We start from the raw sequence: 20,392 nt of genomic DNA, 5'->3' as shown, positions 1-20,392 counted from the left end.
GAGGATAACCGTATCCTACTCCAGAGCAAACCACACAATTCTCCATGGGCACAGAAACAACAGCTCCCATGTTAAAATGTTCCATTCCTTTGCAGTCACTTCTGTAGGATCGTTCCCAACATGAAAGAGAATTTCACATCACCTCAAAGGAAGAATGTTATTTAGCTATGATAAACTTGGGTACAGCAATATGGCTTGTCTAAGGCAAACAGAGATTGTGTAGTTGGGGACACTTCACTCCTATTCCAAGTGTTGCAGAAGACAGAGAATCCAGTGATAAAAGTCTTCATAGCTCAGACCTCCTTAAGCAAAACAAACGAAACTTCGGGTTTACACCTTGAAAAGAAAACACACTAAAAGGCAATAAAATTTCTCCAACTAATGTGAAGAAAAACACAGCATTCCAGTAATTCAGAATGAATTCTGCTTCCTTGATACTCTCAACTGATAGTTTTTGACTATCAAGAAAAAGAGCAATTTATATTAGAAAACACTAAGAAACAGTTCTCAGATACAAGTAAAAATTTTAGAAACTTTTCAAGGAAAGCTTTAAAATATGATAGTAGGCATTTTAATACTTGTAATTCTATTTGAGTTTCCACTGATTGACCCCTGAATGGACATTGGTTCACAGAATTAAAACCATTTTCAGTTATAATTGAGGATTTGAATTTTCATCTGTGGCACTCATAAATGACTGTTTCAGTAGAGCACTACACCGTTGGATGAAGGTCAAACATATATACACATTTCCCACTGTCCAAATCACATTTCTAAGAAAAGCACATAGAACAAAATAGGGACACGCAATTGCCAGCCAACTGAATTATTTCTGAAAGCACTCTACCAATTTCCTAAATTTGATTTCCACTAAATCAGAGCCAAACTGAACAAACAGTCCAATTGAACACTGAATTAATCCATTAAAAAGGTCTGGGCTTCAAACATTCACATTGTCCAGAAAATAAAATCAGTAACAATCCGTGCCTAACATCTCAAACTGGAGCACTCATCTGACAAAGGACTAAGCAGTAGCATGAAGAAAAGCCTCCCCTAGGACACCAGAGTTCCTTAGTCATTATTTTGATGTTGAAGGAATAAGGTAATTAGCACATCTTTGTCACTATGTATAAGCATAAGAAGAATTGCAAAATAACCAATCCACTAAACCATGTCCACTATTCCCTTAATAAAAGACAAAACTGGGCTCTTCAGGATTGTTTCTCAGAAACCCAAGACTGACACCTATTGCTTTTCCTGGAAGAAGACAGACATCTGTCTACATCTTGAAGAAGATCCACATCAGTTCCTGAAAGGAGTGTTACTTGTAATTAAAGACAGATTAGAAATTGTGTAAGAATATTTAAGTGATTACCTCTCCTATAAAGACAACCATAACACAATCCAGTTTTTCTTCAGGGGACAGCTTATCAATAAGGGAGTGGAGCGTTTCTGTAAGGTAAGACTTGACTTTTCTTTTCACTGTAGGTATTCCCATTACAATGGAAACTGAAATCAAAAGAAAGCAGAAATGTTCTTTCAGTGACTTCATACACAAGATGGAAAACAAAAATCATGCAATAAAGCATTACTTAAGAAATGCAAAGAGTTAAAAGGTCAAGAGCACAGTAATTAAAAATAGTTTAAAAATATACCACCCATCATCAGGAGCATGATTAACATAATCACCACCAATGCTCAGAACAAACACAGCGAACAAAAAAGTAATCCTGGACACGCCAGATTATTGCACAAGTGTGGTGGGCTGATCCTGACTGGTCATCAGGTATCCACCAAAGCCACTCTATCGCTCTCCTCCTCAGCTGGACAGGGAAGAGAAAAATAGCAAAAGGCTTGTGGGTGGAGATAAGGGCAGGGAGAGGTCACTCACCAATTACTGTCACAGGCAAAACAGACTCAAGGAAATTAATTTAATTTATTACCAATCAAATCTGCCTAGGGTAATGAGAAATAAAAATAAATCTTAAAACACCTTCCCCTTTACTCCTCCCTTTTTCCTAGGCTCAATTCACACCTGATTTCTCCACCTCTTCCAGAAGCACAGAGGTCCTCTCCACCTAACCAGCAGCACAGAGGTCAGAAAATGGTGGCTGCAGTCAGTTCATTACTCATGGTCTCTGCCACTTCTCTCTCCTCGACGGGAGGACTCCTCACACTCTTCCTGTGTTCCAGCATGGGGTCCCTCCCATAGGAGATGGTCCTCCATGAACTTCTTCAATGTGACTTCTTCCCATGGACGTAGTTCTTCATGAACCGCTCTACTGTGAGTCCTTTCCACATGGTGCAGTCCTTCAGGATCACACTGATCCAGTGTGAATCATAGAATCATAGAATCAGACGGGTTGGAAAGGACCTCTGAGATCATCAAGTCCAACCCTTGATCCACTACCACCACAGGTGCTAGACCATGGCACTAAGTGCCATGTCCAGCCTCATCTTAAAAACCTCCAGGGATGGAGAATCCACCACTTCCCTGGGCAGTCCATTCCAATGGCTGATTACCCTCTCCGTAAAGAATTTCCTTCTAATGTCTAACCTAAACCTCCCCTGGCGCAGCTTAAGGCCATGCCCTCTTGTCCTACTGCTGGTTGCCTGGGAGAAGAGAAGAGACCAACCCCCACCTGCCTACAACCTCCTCTCAGGTAGTTGTAGAGAGCGATGAGGTCTCCCCTGAGCCTTCTCTTCTCAAGGGTAAACAATCCCAGCTCCCTCAGCCTCTCCTCATAGGACTTGTGCTCCAGTCCCTTCACCAGCCTCGTTGCCCTTCTCTGCACCTGCTCCAGCACCTCAACATCTTTCCTGAACTGAGGGGCCCAGAACAGGACACAGTACCCACAGTGTGGGTCCACTCTGGGGTCATAAGTCCTGCCAGCAAACCTACTCCAGCGTGGGCTCCTCTCTCCATAGGACCACAGGTCCTGCCAGGAGCCTGTTCCACTGTGGGCTTCCCACGGGGTCACAGTCTCCTTTAGGCATCCACCTGCTCTAGTGAGGTCCTCCACAGGCTGCCAATGGATCTCTGCTCCACCAGGAACCTACATGGACTGCAGGGGGACAACCTGCCTCACCACTGTCTTCACAACAGGTGCAGGGGAATTTCTGCTCCAGCATCCATGGCACCACCTCCTCCTCCTTCTGCACTGACCTTGGTGATTGCAGTTCTCTCTTTCATACTCCTTCACTCCTCTCTCCAGCTCCAATTGCCCTTGTGCAGTTTTTTTCCCCCTCTTAAATCTGTTATTCCACTGGCGCTGGTCTGGCTATTGGTAAACTGCTGGCATCCTCACACAGAAGCCCCCCCCGTTGCCCCTGCCACCAAAACATTGTCACACAAAACCCAACACAATAGGGAACAATCAACAACCACTGTATTAATCAGATAAGGTGCACCAAGTCTTAGAGAGTGATTCAATTTCCTAACTTATTATTTTCAAATTGACATACCAATTCTTCACAACTCAAGTATTTAACTTCTCAGAAGTAATCTTTTTTAAAAAAAAAAAAACACTGCTGAAACACTCTATTACTCTCCTTGCACCTAGTTTTGGTTCTTCTAGAAAAACAAGTCCAGGGCATCAGAGTTGCACAGAAATCCTCAACAAAACTTCTTGTCTCTGACAAAAGCACCTCAAATGCAAAGCAATATAGTCCCAGCTACAATGTTATTAACACCACCTTTCAGCTGGTCATTTGACTCCCGTGTTCCTTAACTTTTCCATACTCTTTTTTTCTGCACCCTACCCTGAACACAGGGCTGGTTACCTAATGGGAACACAGTAGATAACAGCAGGAATGCAGTAAAAGGATAAAGCAGACTTCATGAAGACAGTACCGGCATTCTGAGCCCCCTATGTGAAATGATTTACCACATCATAAATATATTAAACAACTATTAATAATGTTGTTTATCCTTCCATATAGAGCCTGCTTTATATGGAAGTTGCAGCCTAGCAACTGCACATTAACAAGCTCTGAATTTTTAAAACAAACACTCAATCACAGTGACCAGGAAAAGGAAAAGATGGGAAAATAATTTAAACCACTGAATTTCCTCCCACTGTTTAATTAAATAAATAAAACCGATTCCAATTTCTATTTTGTAATTCTAAGTTTCTGTCATATATTCCCAGTGGGATATAATACAAGCTTCACTTAAAACAATAAAGGGATATTAGATTTCTCCTCCCTGAATAACATCAAAATAAAAGGTGGTTATAGTCAGAAAAATAAACCGATGGCTCAAGCCCACACATTTGTAATGCAGGCATGCCTTCTGTTAAAATAAGGAACAATCAAACTTACTGAAGTAATGAAAAAAATACAGGCCAAGAGTAACTACTGCTTGTTTCAAAAACAAGGAGGGGAAGGAAAAAAAAGAAAAGAAGGATCTAGTGGACAATAACAGAAGTCTTTTAAGTCACGTAGAACAGAGAGAAACAAGGATTTATTGGTGTGGCCTTCAAGCTTAGAGACACACACACACTTTGAGGTATAATCAGCCTGGTTTGGCTATATGCTCAAGAGTGGGATGCCATGTAGCTATCCTAATGTCCAAAGCTCAGAATTCGTGAGGAATAGGAAGGGAAAAAAAAAAAGGAGATCAACAGTATTGCAGCACAACACTGATTTTTTGTCCCCCTCCAATGACTGCCCAGATTTTACTGATGCAATTATATCTGATTATCCTAGTTTTTTCAACTCTAAATTTATACATTGAAATACACTGTTCAGAACAACAGAAACATCAACACTAAAATAACTGTATCCACGTATGGTTGCCCAGAAATCTGAAAAGTCAAAGGGATGTATCCATTAGCTGTTCAGAATCTGTAATGCTCGAACTTTGTTTCCTTTTAGTTACAAAATATTCATCCAAACTAAATGTTTCTTAACAGGGCGGGGGTGTGATCGAGGTTATGCAGAAAAGAGCAAAGTTGAAACCAAGCTCCTTTCATCTTGAATTCAGTGCGAATTCAAAGGATATCAATATCACACAAGTTAAATGAGACGTCCTTGATCTACCAAGTAATGCAGTAAATTATATTTCTAAAACTAGAAAGTCCTCCAGATATAAAATATGAAATAACCATTGTTATCAGCATACCTCCTGTCCTTCCAAGGCCAACCTGCACTGAGGGTTGAAGGCTTCCTTCATTTTTCAACAAATGAGGCAAATGGTAATAGATATTTGGCACTTGAAGAGATTTTCTACTTGTTAGCTCTTTCAACAATTTCAGCGTCTCATCTGCAAACATACAGGAAATCAGTAATGCAGAAAACAATATGAAGCCTTAAGCAATGGTAAACACTATAAAATTCCAACACTGGTCCTAACTGAGAGCCAGAACGCATTATACACTTTTCTGAGTCATTATATCTTGTGTACAAAGGAAGTATTTTCTTATCTTGATTTTTTAATGCACAATGGTCGAGACTCTTTTGCACCTATAACCTTGCTACAGATATGTGAGATTTACAGAAGTAAAGTGAATTTACAGAAGTAAGGGATGCTCTACTTCTTTGGGGGTTTGATAGGTTAGTGGTTGAGGGGTTTTTAAAATGAATCAAAATGGGTGGCTTATTTATCTAGATTATTTTTTACTTGCACTTACAGAGCTCATCACCACGCAGTGATGCCTCTGCAAATAACTTTTCAAAGCTACAAATACATATTGGAATACACTGCACAAACAGATTCAAAATAAAAATAGCATTAAATATACAATTGAGATTTTGAGTATTCCTACTTAAAAAAAATGCTAATGCAAATTTAATTTATCCATTAGAGTACTTAAAATAATTCTTGCTCTTTCTGGAGTAACTGCCTCTCAGGATGTCCAGGTGGCTCTCAAAGTTGCAAACAACAGTTTTTAAATTCCCCTGCTGTGCATGTTGATTTTCTTGCATCAAGTGTGAAAACAACTCATTTCAAATGACACATATGATAGCATATGGATCTTTGAAAACTTATGGGCTTTATAATATCAAGTTAAGTAAAAAACTATACTCAAGGTTTCTAAGATAAAACTGTGAAGATGTGTAAAAAGTAATGCCATAAATGTAATTCCTCTCAGATCCTGAGTGCAGCTTCTACAAAGATAGAAGAGTTTTGTTATGGATTTTGGTTTGGTATGTTTCAGGATTTTTTTGGCATTTATTTTTGTGTGAAACTAAATTCCTAACTCTTCAAATCTTGAAAAGCAGCTTGTAAATACATGTCATAAGTAGAGATGCTTATTTTAATAGACTCCAATACAGGTATATTTTACTTTTCCTGCCAACGTTTCTTTTAGCTTCAGCTGCAAAAACTGGAATAAATTCTGTCAAAGTATGACAGCTCTGTGTATGAATCGATAAAGATCTACATAAAACAATCCAGAACTCTTCCAGCTTCAAAGACAAAAAATGCTATACAATATTATGTATACTTAAGTATATTAAACTTAATACAAATCTATCTAATATTATGCTCTGAGCACAAAAGCTCAGGAATTCAACTTCAGCTGACTTCCCACCATGGCCCAGGGGAAAAAGGAGGTCCAGCCCGGATGGGATCCAGACATGGTAGAATGTAAAAAATGTGAATCAGTATCAGAAAAGAATAACTTCATATCACTATATTGCCTATAAACAAGCTCAATAATTTCTACAAAAAAATGTGGTAATAACTTAATCCTAAATCTAGAATCAAAATTTTACTTGACTTCTTCCATGGTTGTTCACTCTAACAGCAAAAGCATGCACACAGAATAGGAAGACAACATTTACAGCCTAAGTTAAATGTACCCCTTAAACATACAATTCCTAGAGATCCAGGAAACTACTGGGATCAGGATGGACAGGCCATTAGTATAGGACAGTAATTCATCATTAGTATCAGCACCATTCCCCCCCACCAAAAAAAAAATTCTATAGAAAATAGTAGTCTATAGAACAAATGCAAGTAGAAAACTGGGTTTTGACTTGCAAAACTCTTTGGTTTTAAATTCCTCATTAGGGAAATACAGTGAAATTTCCGCATTTTCCAAATCAGGCCTCTTGCCAGAAACTTTATATTTATTTGTTATTCATTTTCCATCTAGAAAAATCAGAGTGACTAAAGCAGTAACAGTGTGATTTTAAAAGTTAATTCCAATAATCTGGCGAGTAGTACAAGGTCATTCTCTAATACTGCCATACACAGTTCTCTAAACTTGAGTATCTGTCTCCAAAATTATTAAAAACTTCCAGAAGACTTTAGCAGTTTACCATTTAATCATTATTTATTAAAAAGGTTGCTTTCTTACAAATCATAATACCTTAGACTGTATGTTTTTACGTCTTCCAGTTGACTTTTAAACCTACTTGAATTGTTTCAAGTTCATCCATTTCTTCTGTTTGCTCACCTTTCCCCTCAAACTCTATTTAAAAACTCATGTAAACTATTGTTAAAATATATACAATATGTTAAATAAGTAACTAAGTAACCAAAAGTTCCAGCTTTGGGAGCTAGGTGTGAAGTAAGTATTCAGTTCCTAAAGTAATAAGAATGAAGGGTGGGTGAATCATTAAGAACATAAATTGGAAAAAAACATAAACCAAAAAAATCTACACCAGATATAACATATTAGACATTCTTTAATCACACTGCTGAACAGTTTCATTTGGCTTTCTTGGTAGCAATTTCTTATGCTATAGTAATAAGAAGAGATATTGGCATTGCTGAGTTATTAAAACACACAGTATGTACCTGAAAAATTATTCATTGCATTCTTACTCCCATTTGTTTCTGCTACTGCACGCCTGAACTGCTCCAAGATAGCGTTCAGCTCCGAAGAGCGCTGCAGAGTGCGATGCTCAGCTATACGGAGACGTTCCTTCAAAGCATGAAATTCCCGCTGATATGCAATCAACTTTTCTAGAGAGAAAAAAGATGATCCTAGTTATTTTTGGAAACAAACATCTACCGACAGATTCAGTGAGGGTCTAACACAGCTCAGCTATGCAGCACCTGAAATCCAACCAAGAAGGGCTCAGCCCAGAACAATCCCACCTGAGGAGCTGGGCATTTACACAGCATACAGAGGGAAGAGCTGTACCAGACAGGGATGCAAAGTAGGCACTGAGGGGGGTATACCCCTCATCACAGCCATAGACAGGGGCAACCTCTGAGTCCCGATTACTCAGCACCACAAGTCAATTATGAACCCATTCTTGGAACAGACACCCACAAACCCTTTCTTTTAAGAAGGCAAATGGGAGTGGTCCCTTACAAAAGCACAGGCTGTGCCTCTCAAAAGACCCCTTTGAATACGTTGTAAGAATGAGTAGACCTTGGCAGTATTTCAGACATATCAGTTTCAAATCCAAGTTTTAACCTAAGGTTAAAAGGTCTAAGGTCAATGCCTGAGAATTGAAGAACAAAACTTTTTATCAAAATTCTGCTAATGTTGGCACATACAGGTATTCTTTGAAAGGGGACCTAAAGGGAGAGGGAAACAGCAAAACTGATTTGCTGATATGTGCCCTATACCCTTTCCACCAGCAAAGTAAGTGTGTCTAGATTTTTCATCCTTCCTTCTTCCTATCGATAATCTCCTCGAATCTCCTGCTCTCCATCATCACTATCACTCTCCTTCAGCCAATCCGAAGATATGGAGTATCTTCAGTGATTTTATACCTCATAATCAACATTCCAACCACTCAGCTGATGTCCACAGACATATCTTTTTTGTTATTTACCTATCCATTCCTAGTCTTTTAGTATTGCAATGGTAGGGAAGCAAAACTTCAGCAAGCAATTTGAATCTCTCCCTGTTGCTACATTACAGTAACACATGGGGTAAAAAAGGAATTAGAGTCAATTTTCCCTAGTAAAAAAGGCTGCTTTTCCTCAAGTTCTTTCAATTTACATTTCTTTTTTCCTTTTTTTGAGCTGGGATGTACTGTTCTGATTATGTTTAGAAAATATAACTAACTAAAAAGCCCTGTTTCGAAGACAGAAAAATAAAAGCATAGCTCACTACCTCTTAAAAACATTTCCCTTGCCAGCCTTATTTTCCTTTTTTTATTAAAACCAAAGGGTTATTGCTTTTGTGCCAACAAACCCAGAACACAGATGCTGGCCCACAACATCAGTGCTAGGCACACTGCACACAGCTGACTGAATCCAGACTGCTATTTGAAACAGGAATTGGTGCTTTAGTCTGCAGCATTGAGAAAACTAGGAAAATTTTCTGGAGTTTCTGGCATGTAGGACATCCTTACTTGACAATGATAACTAACAAAGTAGTTCAGTCCTGATGCTTCCAGTGAACTGTACTGGTATTAAATTTATGGTACTTGAGATCTCAAAAGCGTTGATTACTGTAACAAATACCAGACAACAAGTAGTCAACTTCTCATGGTTGCTTCAACCAGCAGATGTATCTGGGTTCAAGAGGCTACTCTAAAAAGATGCATAAAGTCCTGACACCTATCCTTCAAAAATGTATGACTGATGTTTTTTTTAAGTAGGTCACAATATTATTCAGTCAAGTAAAACCAGAAAATGCTAACATTACAAATACAGTAAGATTCTAAGTCCACTATCCTATGAGTATTATTCTAGTTATTTATGCAAAATGAAGTAAAACATTGTTCCTTGAAAGAACTTTTTCCTAAAACACATCTCTAATACTACCAGACCTAGCACTTTTCATGGTTTTGGAGACTGATATGTAATTTGGCTTTTTGGTACTTGTTTTATAATATGACTGCCTGTACTATTAAACAAAATTTAAATTTCTGACAGTTATATCTTTAGCATACTTTCAGAATTTCAAAGGTCAACTGCTCAGATACTTATCACTTACAAACAAACAAAAAAACCGCAACATCAAGTTTTATCTCATACCAAAAGGCACTTTTAAAAGGAGAAAATACTTCTTAGGCTCTTACAGTATCACCACTAGTGGTCACCACCTGTCCCAGACTTTAGAAAAGTACCCCTTAAGGCATCAGGATTTTATAAATACTCTGATTTTTCAGAGTTCCTGACTCTTGAGGAGTTGGGAATGAGCCAATAAATTTAATAACCTAATTTTACTGGAGAAGCTTCTCCAGAAATTCAAGGTAGTCTTTCTGAAATATGTATGTATGATGAAAGGCCAAAGTTCAATTAGAGTTAAAACTGTCCAGTGCTGTATATGACAACAAGAAGGACTTTGCTGAGTATATTAATAGCAAAAGGAGGTCTAAAGAAAACATTGGACCAATACTTTTTTATTACAGTCACCTGACTAAAGAAGCCTCCATCTTCCATATTTTTAGCCTCATCTTCTTCCTGAGATTCAGTGACAGTACACATGGGAACAGCTCAGAGATGTGCCAGGGCACGTTCAGACTGGACATTAGGAAGCATTTCTTCACTGAGAGGGTGGTCAAACCCTGGAACAGGCTTTCTGGAGAGCCTTTCTAGAGTATTTAGGAGGCATCTGACAATGCCCTTAATAATATGCTTCAGGTTTTGGTCAACTCTGAAGTGGTCAGGTAGTTGGACTAAATGATTGTTGGTAAGTCCTTTTCAACTGAGATACTCCATTCTATGACAAATTGACTTGTAAGCATTGTATATACAAAAAGTAGTCAATAGAGTAACTGATATTTTCAAAATACATTTAGCTATTTAGTGTTTTATTGTTCAGATGTTTCTCTAAAACCTAAAGAAATTGATTTCTTGTCAAAAAGTATGCAAACACTTTTTTTTCATTGCTGTTACAGTAAAAAGAAAAACACGGAGCCTAAAACCACAGAGGAAACAGAGATCAGTGGTCACCACGATGAAAAAACTTTATTTTTCTACAATATTATGAATCACTTTTCTTATGCTGAAATCTAGAGTAATTTAAGAAAACAGAAGAAGGAATTCAGACAGTAAGTTATTGGTCCTACACAGTTGATGGAAGAATCCCTCGAACAGCAGCTGTAGCCAATATCACACATTTGGCATTCAAGAGTTTCAGCATACAGGTGTATTTTTATTTAAGAATAATATACTATTTTACACTGAGATGAGAAGTTGATGTTTTTCCACACTTTGGTCTGGAAGGCAAAAACAAAAATCTTGTTAAGAAATTACTTGGGAACTGAAAGCACTAATTCTTCATCATTTTTCTCTTAAACTCTAGTTGGTTCAGCAAAACTGCAGAAGCTAAAACCTAAATATTTTAGCTGGCCTGATGTTGTTCACTTCTTGGAAAGTTAACACTATGTCAACTCAATCAGTACTTCATCAACTTTTTCCCCTTGTTGCAAGATGTTCCTGTAAATATGGAGAACCTAGAATGTAGACCAGCTCATTTGAAAGTTGATGCAGTATCTTGAAAAGTAAAAATTCAAATCAAACTATGGTGGTCTGAAAGTTTTTGACCAGAGATGAAACCTCAGCTCTCAGCCTACTCTTCCATCTCTGGGTTATTTACAGTTCTCCTACTAAACAACAGGTAAAAAAAAAAGTCATTCCAAAAAGACACCATTTGCCTAAGCTATAAACTCAGTCCACTCTCCACTTAGCCACAGACAATCTTGACTACATAATTTGATTTTTTTTCTCCAAAGTTAGCAACTCACAAGCAAAGTTTTAAACCAAATGGCTTACTTGCTAAGCTCAACGTGGAGCTTCTGAATACATCTTAGCATACATCTAATATCTTAGTTCAGGCTTTTGTACTTCTTGTCTAATCTGTTTACATACTTCAACCCATGTTTTTTCCTCGGGATAAAAAAGGGCATCAAAGTAAAGGAACAAGAAAATATGCTGCAGTTTGAATTTAGAAAAGCATTTTGCAGGTTGTCTCAGTTCAACTGAAATAGAAATAGAAGAATGAACTGCAGGTACATTACTGGCAGTGGCAGAATACTTGCTGTATTCCAATTCCAAATGAAACATCCACGGAACAAGAAAACAGAAAAAAATACCCTGGAAATACAACCAAATGATTCTAAGGCTATTTAGTTTCAGTGTCAATAAAAATCATCCACAGCTTAGTTTTTGTTCATGCTACTTTTTTAGCAAAAGGAAAATTGTTTACACCGCAAGCCCGTCAGTGTTTAGGAGGCATTTGGACAATGACCTTATGAACATACTTTAGCATTTGGTAAGCCCTGAAGTGGTCAGGCAGCTGGACTAGATGACTGTTGCAGTTCCCTTCAAACTGAAACAGTCCTTTCTTTCCTAACATGAAAACTACATGACGTAACTACCTTGAGTGCACTTCTAAATTGAGTGCAGACATTTACAGAATCACCGAACTTCTTTGTTACATTGCACTAAGGAAAGGAGGTACAGATACCACATAATCAGAGATGTATTCTGACCCTATAGAGACATCTCTCTCAAGAAATTAGCTAAACAGTGGACAAAGAAAAAGGGATAAAAACCATATAAAAAGGAAGTTGGCATTCCTGGCAACCTCTGCAAAATGTCTGACTCCATGTAGCCTGCAACAGCCTCACTATGATACCCTGTGAATCCAGTAAAAACCCTGCCACTCCCTACATGAAAAAAAAAAAAGAATCTCTGTCTGCTGTATAATATACACACCCATTTAGGTTTGTTTTGGGGTGGAGGGGTGTTGTCGAAAAGGATTGCATGAAGACCCTTACAAGCCCCAAGAATGTTTCAGTGATTCTCAGTATTGCTATTCTTCCTCAGGGAAAGCCTTTTACCGTCTGCTAAAAGCAGCACCTCCTACAACATAAAAAGCAGTATGAAAGCTTTGCAAGCTGTTATTTATCTTATCAATCAAGCAGGTTCACAAACACATTAAGTCACAGGCTATTTTCACAACTGGAAATTGAACATATTGAACTAAGGTGGCTGTATTCACATAAATAGATAAATAAATAAATAGGCAAGCTATAATTTACTCAAGAGTTCTATGTTAGTATGGCTGGTTGTCTCCAAAGGCAGATGCATCAGACAAGAAGATCAGAAAAAGCTTTATGACCTTCCCATATCAAGAGCAGGCAGTGGAGTTTTCGTTCAAAGCACAAATCAGCTAAATACCCTAAGTGATGGATCTGCCACAAGACAAAAAGGTAGCCAGCCATAGACTTGGCACTCATAAAAGACAGCAAGACAAGCAGAGAGCTTACCTTTACCAATTAATTGTCAGCCTGATTTATATTTCCTGCCCTTACCCAACTGAACCATTGAAACCTCACCCCCTTTTTTCATTAAATAACAACAGGAAGAATTGACTGCATCTGACACACAGACAAAAGACTTTAGCTGTCAACAAAGCATTGCACACAAATATTCCATGAGTAAAAGACATAGAGAAGGAAAAGATACTTGATGCAACAAGACAACTCCTCTATAGAAGAGGGGAATATCTACATCATTATTCAAATCAACAGTGTCTGACTGGCAATAGTTCTAAATTCACCAATATAACAATTAAGTTTTATGGCCCCCTCTAATGACAACCCTTTCAGTTTTCACAAGTTGAAGGTTCCACAGCAAATGTCTCATTTTTTGCATACTCTGTTGCAGAGTTATTAAAATGCCATTAAATAAATGTCTGAATCTAATTCAGGTATTTCTGTGATTAGTCATGCCACAACTCATTTGCTCTCATTATAAAAACCCTACAGTAGTTACCATCATGCCATGGATCAGAGACACTAACAAGCTTTATGTATTAATTCATTACACCTGCATCAAGGATGTTGATCAGTTTACATGTTGATAAAAAATAGAGGTCTTAATGGACAGAGTGCTTCCACACTGGGTTTTATATAGAGTCAGTGGGTATAGAAAGAAGAGGTTACTCTTCAGTGAATTAGGGATTTGTCAGCATGCCAACCAATTCAATCTGGCACAGCTTTTACAGGAACATTTCTTTGTTTGAGCTACATAAGGTAAAAAAATTAGTTACGCGCTTCCCATAAAATCCATTCAGATGCTTTACGTGATCCATGAAGTTGTAATATCAAGGACACCAGTATCCAGTAAGTCATGACAATACCCACACTTCAAAGATATACTCAAGATGTATTTTTTAGACCATGTTTGGTCCATAATATCCAAGTACCTTCCAAGCTATCACATTTGTAGTATCACCTGATCAAAGAGTCACCTTCACAAACAGATATCCTTTTAAATCAAAATCCTGCTACACTAATATGTGATAGCACTGGAAATAATTTAGTCTATCAAAAAAAAAAAAAATCTGAATTCCTCCAGCAAATAAAAAGAAATTCTTACTACACAAGCACTTAAGTAATTCTCAACTTCATCTTATAACTGACACCTTTTTTGACAAAGGCTAGATTTCCTCTTTTGCATGGGTTTTGCAAAATGAACTATAAGTACAAGTACCTAACGGTGTGATACAAAATTCTGCTCCTACTGCACAGTACAATCATCCAGCAACCACATAAAGATGCACAGACAATACATAGTGGCATTTACTAAGAAAATGTAAGCATTGCTCCCATTGCCCTTTGGAAGTGACTCCAGAGCTCAGAAGATATTCATAAGGCACAAATCAAGCACCTCATTCTCATATGTCCAGCTGAGAAGAGGCGAGCAGAGGAGATGTCAAACCAATCACACAGGCATAGACAAAAACCTATGTCCACACAAGAGAGATATTAAAGATCTTCCAGACTCCTCCTGTGACATTTAGACTTATAAAAACAGTAAAACATTGTAGCAAGCTGAGATAATTATCACGTGTCAAAACCTGTATGTACGCACAAATCATATTCATAACCAGAAATTTTGAACAGTGAAGAGTAAAGAAAGTGTTAACAAAATTTCCTCCCAAAAATCAAATCTCATCTGTGCTTACAAGTCATATTCTGATTTCCTCTCAAAACTGGTCAAAAGCTGATATATGGTGTCCTTGAAATGTTACAATATATTACCACAGATGACTACTCAACATAAGCTTATTAGCTCCCCTGCTCTTAAAGTGAAATTAAAACCTTTTATAAACAAGTTATGATGAGTTATAAAATCTGAAGCAGAAAAGCAATCAACCATGCAAATACGGAATAAAGCAGTACACTGTAAATGCTAACAACAGACATGCTATAAATAAAAGCTCTTAAGAAAACTGCTCAAGGTCAAATTTTATCAGTACTCTTTGAACACTTGATCCTGTGGGCTTTTTTAGTTACAGAGTTTGTAGCTATGCCCATTCATAAAGCTATTTTATTATTTTGAAGGCATTAGAGAATATGCAATTGTTTTATAATACTCTGTGAAATTAAAGACAGAAATTAAGGAAGATGATTCACATACAAAAAAAAAATCCTACTAATCATAACAAAACATTTTTTGCATCAGGAAACAAACAAAATCAAGATGCAAGTGGACAAGTCATTCTTTTATCCCTAATCTTGTTACTCAAACTGAAGGGTCATTTTAGCAATTCAGTATTTCAATCTACCAAAACAACCCAGTAGAGCTACTGTTTATTGCCCTTGTTTTCCACATAGTAATGTACTTATTAGGATCAGAAGTATTTTAAAGAGTGCTTATTCAAGAGCTCTCATTGCAAAGAACAGCTTGGTTTTGAGTGAAGGTTTTGCAGGATTTCCTGTTTTTAAAAAATAACTCAATTTTGATTACTTAATTTCTCATAGCAATTTTTTCACATTTTGTGCTTCAAGGATCTCTATAAGCAGAATAATGTGGGGTTTTTTCTCTCCAACTAATCACTAGCACAAGTCTGAAGCGTTTGCTCTGAAACTTTCAGGGCCTGATCCAATCCAGTCTAGACACTTTTTAAACATTCCTTTCCAACAGGAGCTGAAGTTGTTTTCTCTAAAATTTTTAAAGCAACCTGAATATGATCCTTTGTAATATCAACTGGTAAAACCTTTCTATTTTGAACTGTAAATGTCAGAATCACTTTGCCTGTAAATATTCCCTCAAAAAAGTAGAACTCTCTGCCTTCTCAGAGACTTCACATATACAAAGAAAGCAGAAAAAAGGGAGTACAAAACAGATCAGACTCTGAAATCCACTTCCCTTCCCATTTTTTCTATCTTTAACATAAATCCACTAAAAATTATGCAGCTTACCAATAAAAATAGAAGCATGAAGTGATACATCAGGCAGATTGGTTAAATTTTTTTCTAAAAAGTCACAGAATAAAACATTTTCCTAGAGGATAAACAATCCTAAGCAATCAAATAGTCAAAGAAGCCAAACCAGAATGGTGACAACTGATGACTGATTTACTTAAGGGGTATTTTCATAGCTGCACAGAGCAACCAGGAACAGTCTAAATGTTTTCAGATGCAATTACACACCTTTGCATCTAGATACAAATTTTTCAATACAGAAAGATCACAACTTAGAAAATTTCCTACATGGTCATAAAACCCATTATCATACCACTCTCAAATCTCCAATGCTGAGGGCTGACAGGGGGTCTGAACATTCCTCTGGATAAAAGGAATAAAAAGAATAATATATCAGAAAATCCAGACACCCACAACTAAGGAGGTCAAGTCAACAGAAGCATATGGTGTTCTGTCTGCACACTGGCCTCAGACAATAAGGATAATTAAACACATGATTTGTTTGAGAAGAGTATTGGCAGCACTTGAGCTGAAGGTCCTCCTTTAAAACAGAGAACAGCAAACTACAGTGATGGGGAAAAACAAACAAACAAAAAAAGAAATCTCACATTTGCAAATTATTTGTCCTGATCTGAATGTTAACTTGACTAGAATTCACACATCTTTGCCTAGTAAACAACACTGCCCAGGACTATAGATAAATATAAACCTCAGGGCTTTTTAGGTTCCAGCTATTTGATTTTTATTTTATTCCCAGTGCTAAGAAGTACTTTCACCTCTGTTGGCATTTCTTCTTTAAAGGGAAAGTGATATAAAAAGGTCACTGAAATCATAGCCTAAATCAGTCCCACAATAAGCAATCAGTACTTAACACATCTCTAGCCCTGAATAAAAACACTGAGGAATAAATAAAAGCTTCATAGATTCTATTTCCAAAAAGCAAAGCGGTACAGCAAAAATTACTGCAACTTCTGTTGTAGACATTAATTGTACAAAGAGTTCAATTTAAGAAATTAATAAAAGAAAAGCTCAGCTAAGTATACAAAGCATTGAATTCACATAACCTGGGTATTAACACTTTACAATGAAAAAAAATTACCTTCAAATAACTGTTACTAAAAGCTCCCACTTGGACATTTCTTACACGTCTTGCAGAAGGACTTAAAGTGTAAGTGCAAAAGAAATCAGGAAACCTTCAACATCACAGTATTACCTCAAAAACAGGAACACAATTTACAGGGACAGCTTCTACAAAGATCATTATGTCACGGTTATTTTTTTCAAACTCACCGTCAGTCAAAAAGCAAGGCTATAATTCTATACTGCTCAAGTAAGCAGAAAGCTCCAGTTTAAGGAAACATTACAATCATAGCACTAAAACACACCTTTAAGATACAGGACAGGTCAGTATCTAGCCTGTGTTCTTGGCAACACTGACAGACTAAAGCACATTGGCTAAAAGAAAGCATTTCCATTGCATTGTTTAACACATTAAAATAAAACAATCCATTCTACATTTCTGCAGAAACGTGTCTATTAAGCATACATTTTGCATCCATTTACATTTGTTTCCATCATTTAGTTTATATATGTGTATACATATACACACTTTATTGCTACCAATAAACAAGAATATCTTCTAAAAACCACATAATAATTAATTACACTAATTTCTGACAAGATAAATCAAAGAAGCCATAACCACTTATGCTGATCCTACCAACATGTGGCTTTATAATCAGCATCTCTGTAGGGTATCATAATTTCAACTTTAAAATAATTACAAAAGCTAATCTTGGTAAAACACAGTTCTTTCACATCTGTTAAAAGAGAACAAGAAACAACAACTTCACCTGAAATACTTACAGATTTGCTGACAATGTAAACAAATGCAATTACCTTTTAGGTAATTCAACCCCTTACAGCCAGTTTGACTACAAGTCATTTGTGACATTATATGTTTCTCCTCGGACATCAGTCAACACTTTTGGTTGCTTTCTACAAACAAGCACATTAACCTATATTAAGATATTAAAATATTCATGCTATCCAGTGGTTTCAAATTCCTGGGGAGTTCTTTTGTGGTTGATTGTGGGATTTTTGGGTGGGTTTTTTTTAAGAAAAATATTTCTCTGCATACCACTTTTTTATAACCTACTGAACTTCTAATTCCATTTACTAACACATAAATTCTGTTACTCTGCTGTAACAGAATTCATGAAAGTGAGGTCTTTGATCCTCCTTGTTACTGACTTGGTAAGTTAAAACTGGAAAAAGGATTTGAAGGAGAAAAGAAGTTCCCATAAAATTACCAGTTCGGTAATCGTTCAAGCTACCCCTAATCCTGTCACTCACATCTTGCAAATAGCCAGACTTGTGCAAAACATTTGACACTGTCCTGCACAACATCCTTATCTCCAAACTGCAGAGACATGGATTTGACAGATGGACCACTCTGTGGATAAGGAATTGGCTAAATGGTTGCACTCAGAGTTGCAGCCAACAGCTCGATGTCCAAGTCGAGACCAGCGATAAATGGTGTTCCTCAGGGGTCAGTACTGGGACCAGCACTTTTTAACATCTTTGTCGGTGATGTGGTCAGTGAAATGAGTGCACTCTGAGCAAGTTTGCCAATGACACCAGGCTGTGTGGTGCGGTCAATATGCTGGAGGGAAGAGATGCCATCCGGAGGGACCTGGACAGGCTTGAGAGGTGGGCCTGGGTGAACCGCATGAAGTTCAACAAGGCCAAGTGCAAGGTCCTGCACCAGGGTCGGGGCAATTCCAAGCACAAGCAGAAGCTGGGTGGATTGAGAGCAGCCCTGGGGAAAAGGGCTTGCAGGTGCTGGTTGACAAGAAGCTCAACATAACCCAGCAATGCACACTTGCAGTCCCCAAAGCCAACTGTGTCCTGGGCTGCATCAAAAGCAGCATGACCAGCAGGTCAAGGAACGTGATCCTCTTCCTCTCCTCTCAGGAGACCCCACCTAGAGTGCTGCATCCAGCTCTGGGGCCACAGTATAAGCACTACATGGACCTGTTGGAGTAAGTCCAGAGGAGGTCACAAAGATGATCACAGGGCTGGAGACCTCTCCTATATGAAGACACGCTGAGAGAGTTGGGATTGTTCAGCCTGGAAGGGAGACCTTATAGCACATTCTAGTACCTAAAGGGGGCTGAGAAGAGAGCTGAGGAAGGAGTTCCTACAAGTGCACATAGAGACAGGGTAAGGGGGAATGGCTTCAAACTGAGAAAAGGTGGGTTTAGATTAGATGTAAGTTAGAAATTCTTTACTGTGAAGGTGGTAAGGCACTGGGAACAGGTTGCTTGGAGAAACTGTGGATGCCCCATCCTGGGAAATGTTCAAAGCCAGGCTGGATGGGGCTTTGAGCAACCTGGTCTAGTGGAAGGTGTCCCCTGTCCATGGCAGGGTCTTGGAACTAGATGGTCTTTAAGGTCCCTTCCAACCCAAACCGTTCTGTGATTCTATGATTAACTGAACCTGCATTCTACACTTTTTATCTTCTACTTACCTGATGCCTCCATATCAGCTATAGTTATAGCTGTATTTTAAAATACAGGAGATGAAATTTTAGTCAAAGGTTACTCATATTATTCCTTGTATTCATGACATACAACACATAAGAAAATCAAAATGACTAACTGATCTGAAATCACCTTACTTTTTTCTCTTGTCCAGCTCTTGTTGCACCAGTCAACTGCATTGCTAACAAAACACAACGTAAGCTATACAGCTGCAACCAAAGTCAGTCAATGCCTCCTATAGTGACTAGTGTTAAAAAAAGATCAAGGGAGGAGAACCAGACAATATGACATATTTGTCATATGCAAATGCTGGAACAAATAATGAACTCTAACAGATCAGAATTTCAATTATGGCAAAAGAACTCATAAACAAGAAAAGAACTGTCCAGAAACAGCAACTAACATGTTTTCATGAGATTAGACAAGACAATATCAGCTTCTAGTTAGACTTGACTAAGGCCATTGGAATGTGTCACAAGGTAAAAGAAGGTAACATTTTAAAAATTTCGGTGACAAGAACAGTGTCTACAAAATACTCAGTGCAGAAAATTAATACTTTCATTTAAATTTCCCAAATCACTGTGTTAATTACATATTTTCAATTATTTTTCCAGTACACTGCTCTTCGTTCTACATTCGATACCGTACTGATGGAAGCCTATTCAACCTAAGGTGACTGAAGGCCCACACTAAGACCTTAAACCATCTTGTCTGGGAGCTGCTCTATGCTGATGACGCCGCCCTTGTCGCCCACACAGAAGCAG

The 20,392-nt window shown here is 37.8% G+C and overlaps 1 protein-coding gene across 1 annotated transcript in view; it reads right to left on the bottom strand.

Moving 5' to 3' along the window:
* Positions 1-20,392, bottom strand: part of MGAT4A (alpha-1,3-mannosyl-glycoprotein 4-beta-N-acetylglucosaminyltransferase A) — a 79,058-nt gene that overhangs the window by 43,924 nt on the left and 14,742 nt on the right. Inside the window, exons 3-5 of the mRNA XM_027642108.1 lie at positions 7,751-7,918; positions 5,126-5,266; positions 1,376-1,509 (exon numbers count right to left, since the gene is read on the bottom strand). Of these exons, the coding sequence (XP_027497909.1) occupies positions 1,376-1,509; positions 5,126-5,266; positions 7,751-7,918 (443 nt within the window). The remainder of the gene's footprint in view (positions 1-1,375; positions 1,510-5,125; positions 5,267-7,750; positions 7,919-20,392) is intronic.

The sequence above is a fragment of the Corapipo altera genome, unplaced genomic scaffold, assembly GCF_003945725.1.
Source record: "Corapipo altera isolate COAL_440 unplaced genomic scaffold, ASM394572v1 0, whole genome shotgun sequence".
NCBI lineage: Eukaryota > Metazoa > Chordata > Aves > Passeriformes > Pipridae > Corapipo > Corapipo altera.
The sequence above is the reverse complement of the archived record's forward strand: the minus strand, read 5'-3'. Positions and strand labels throughout refer to the sequence as shown.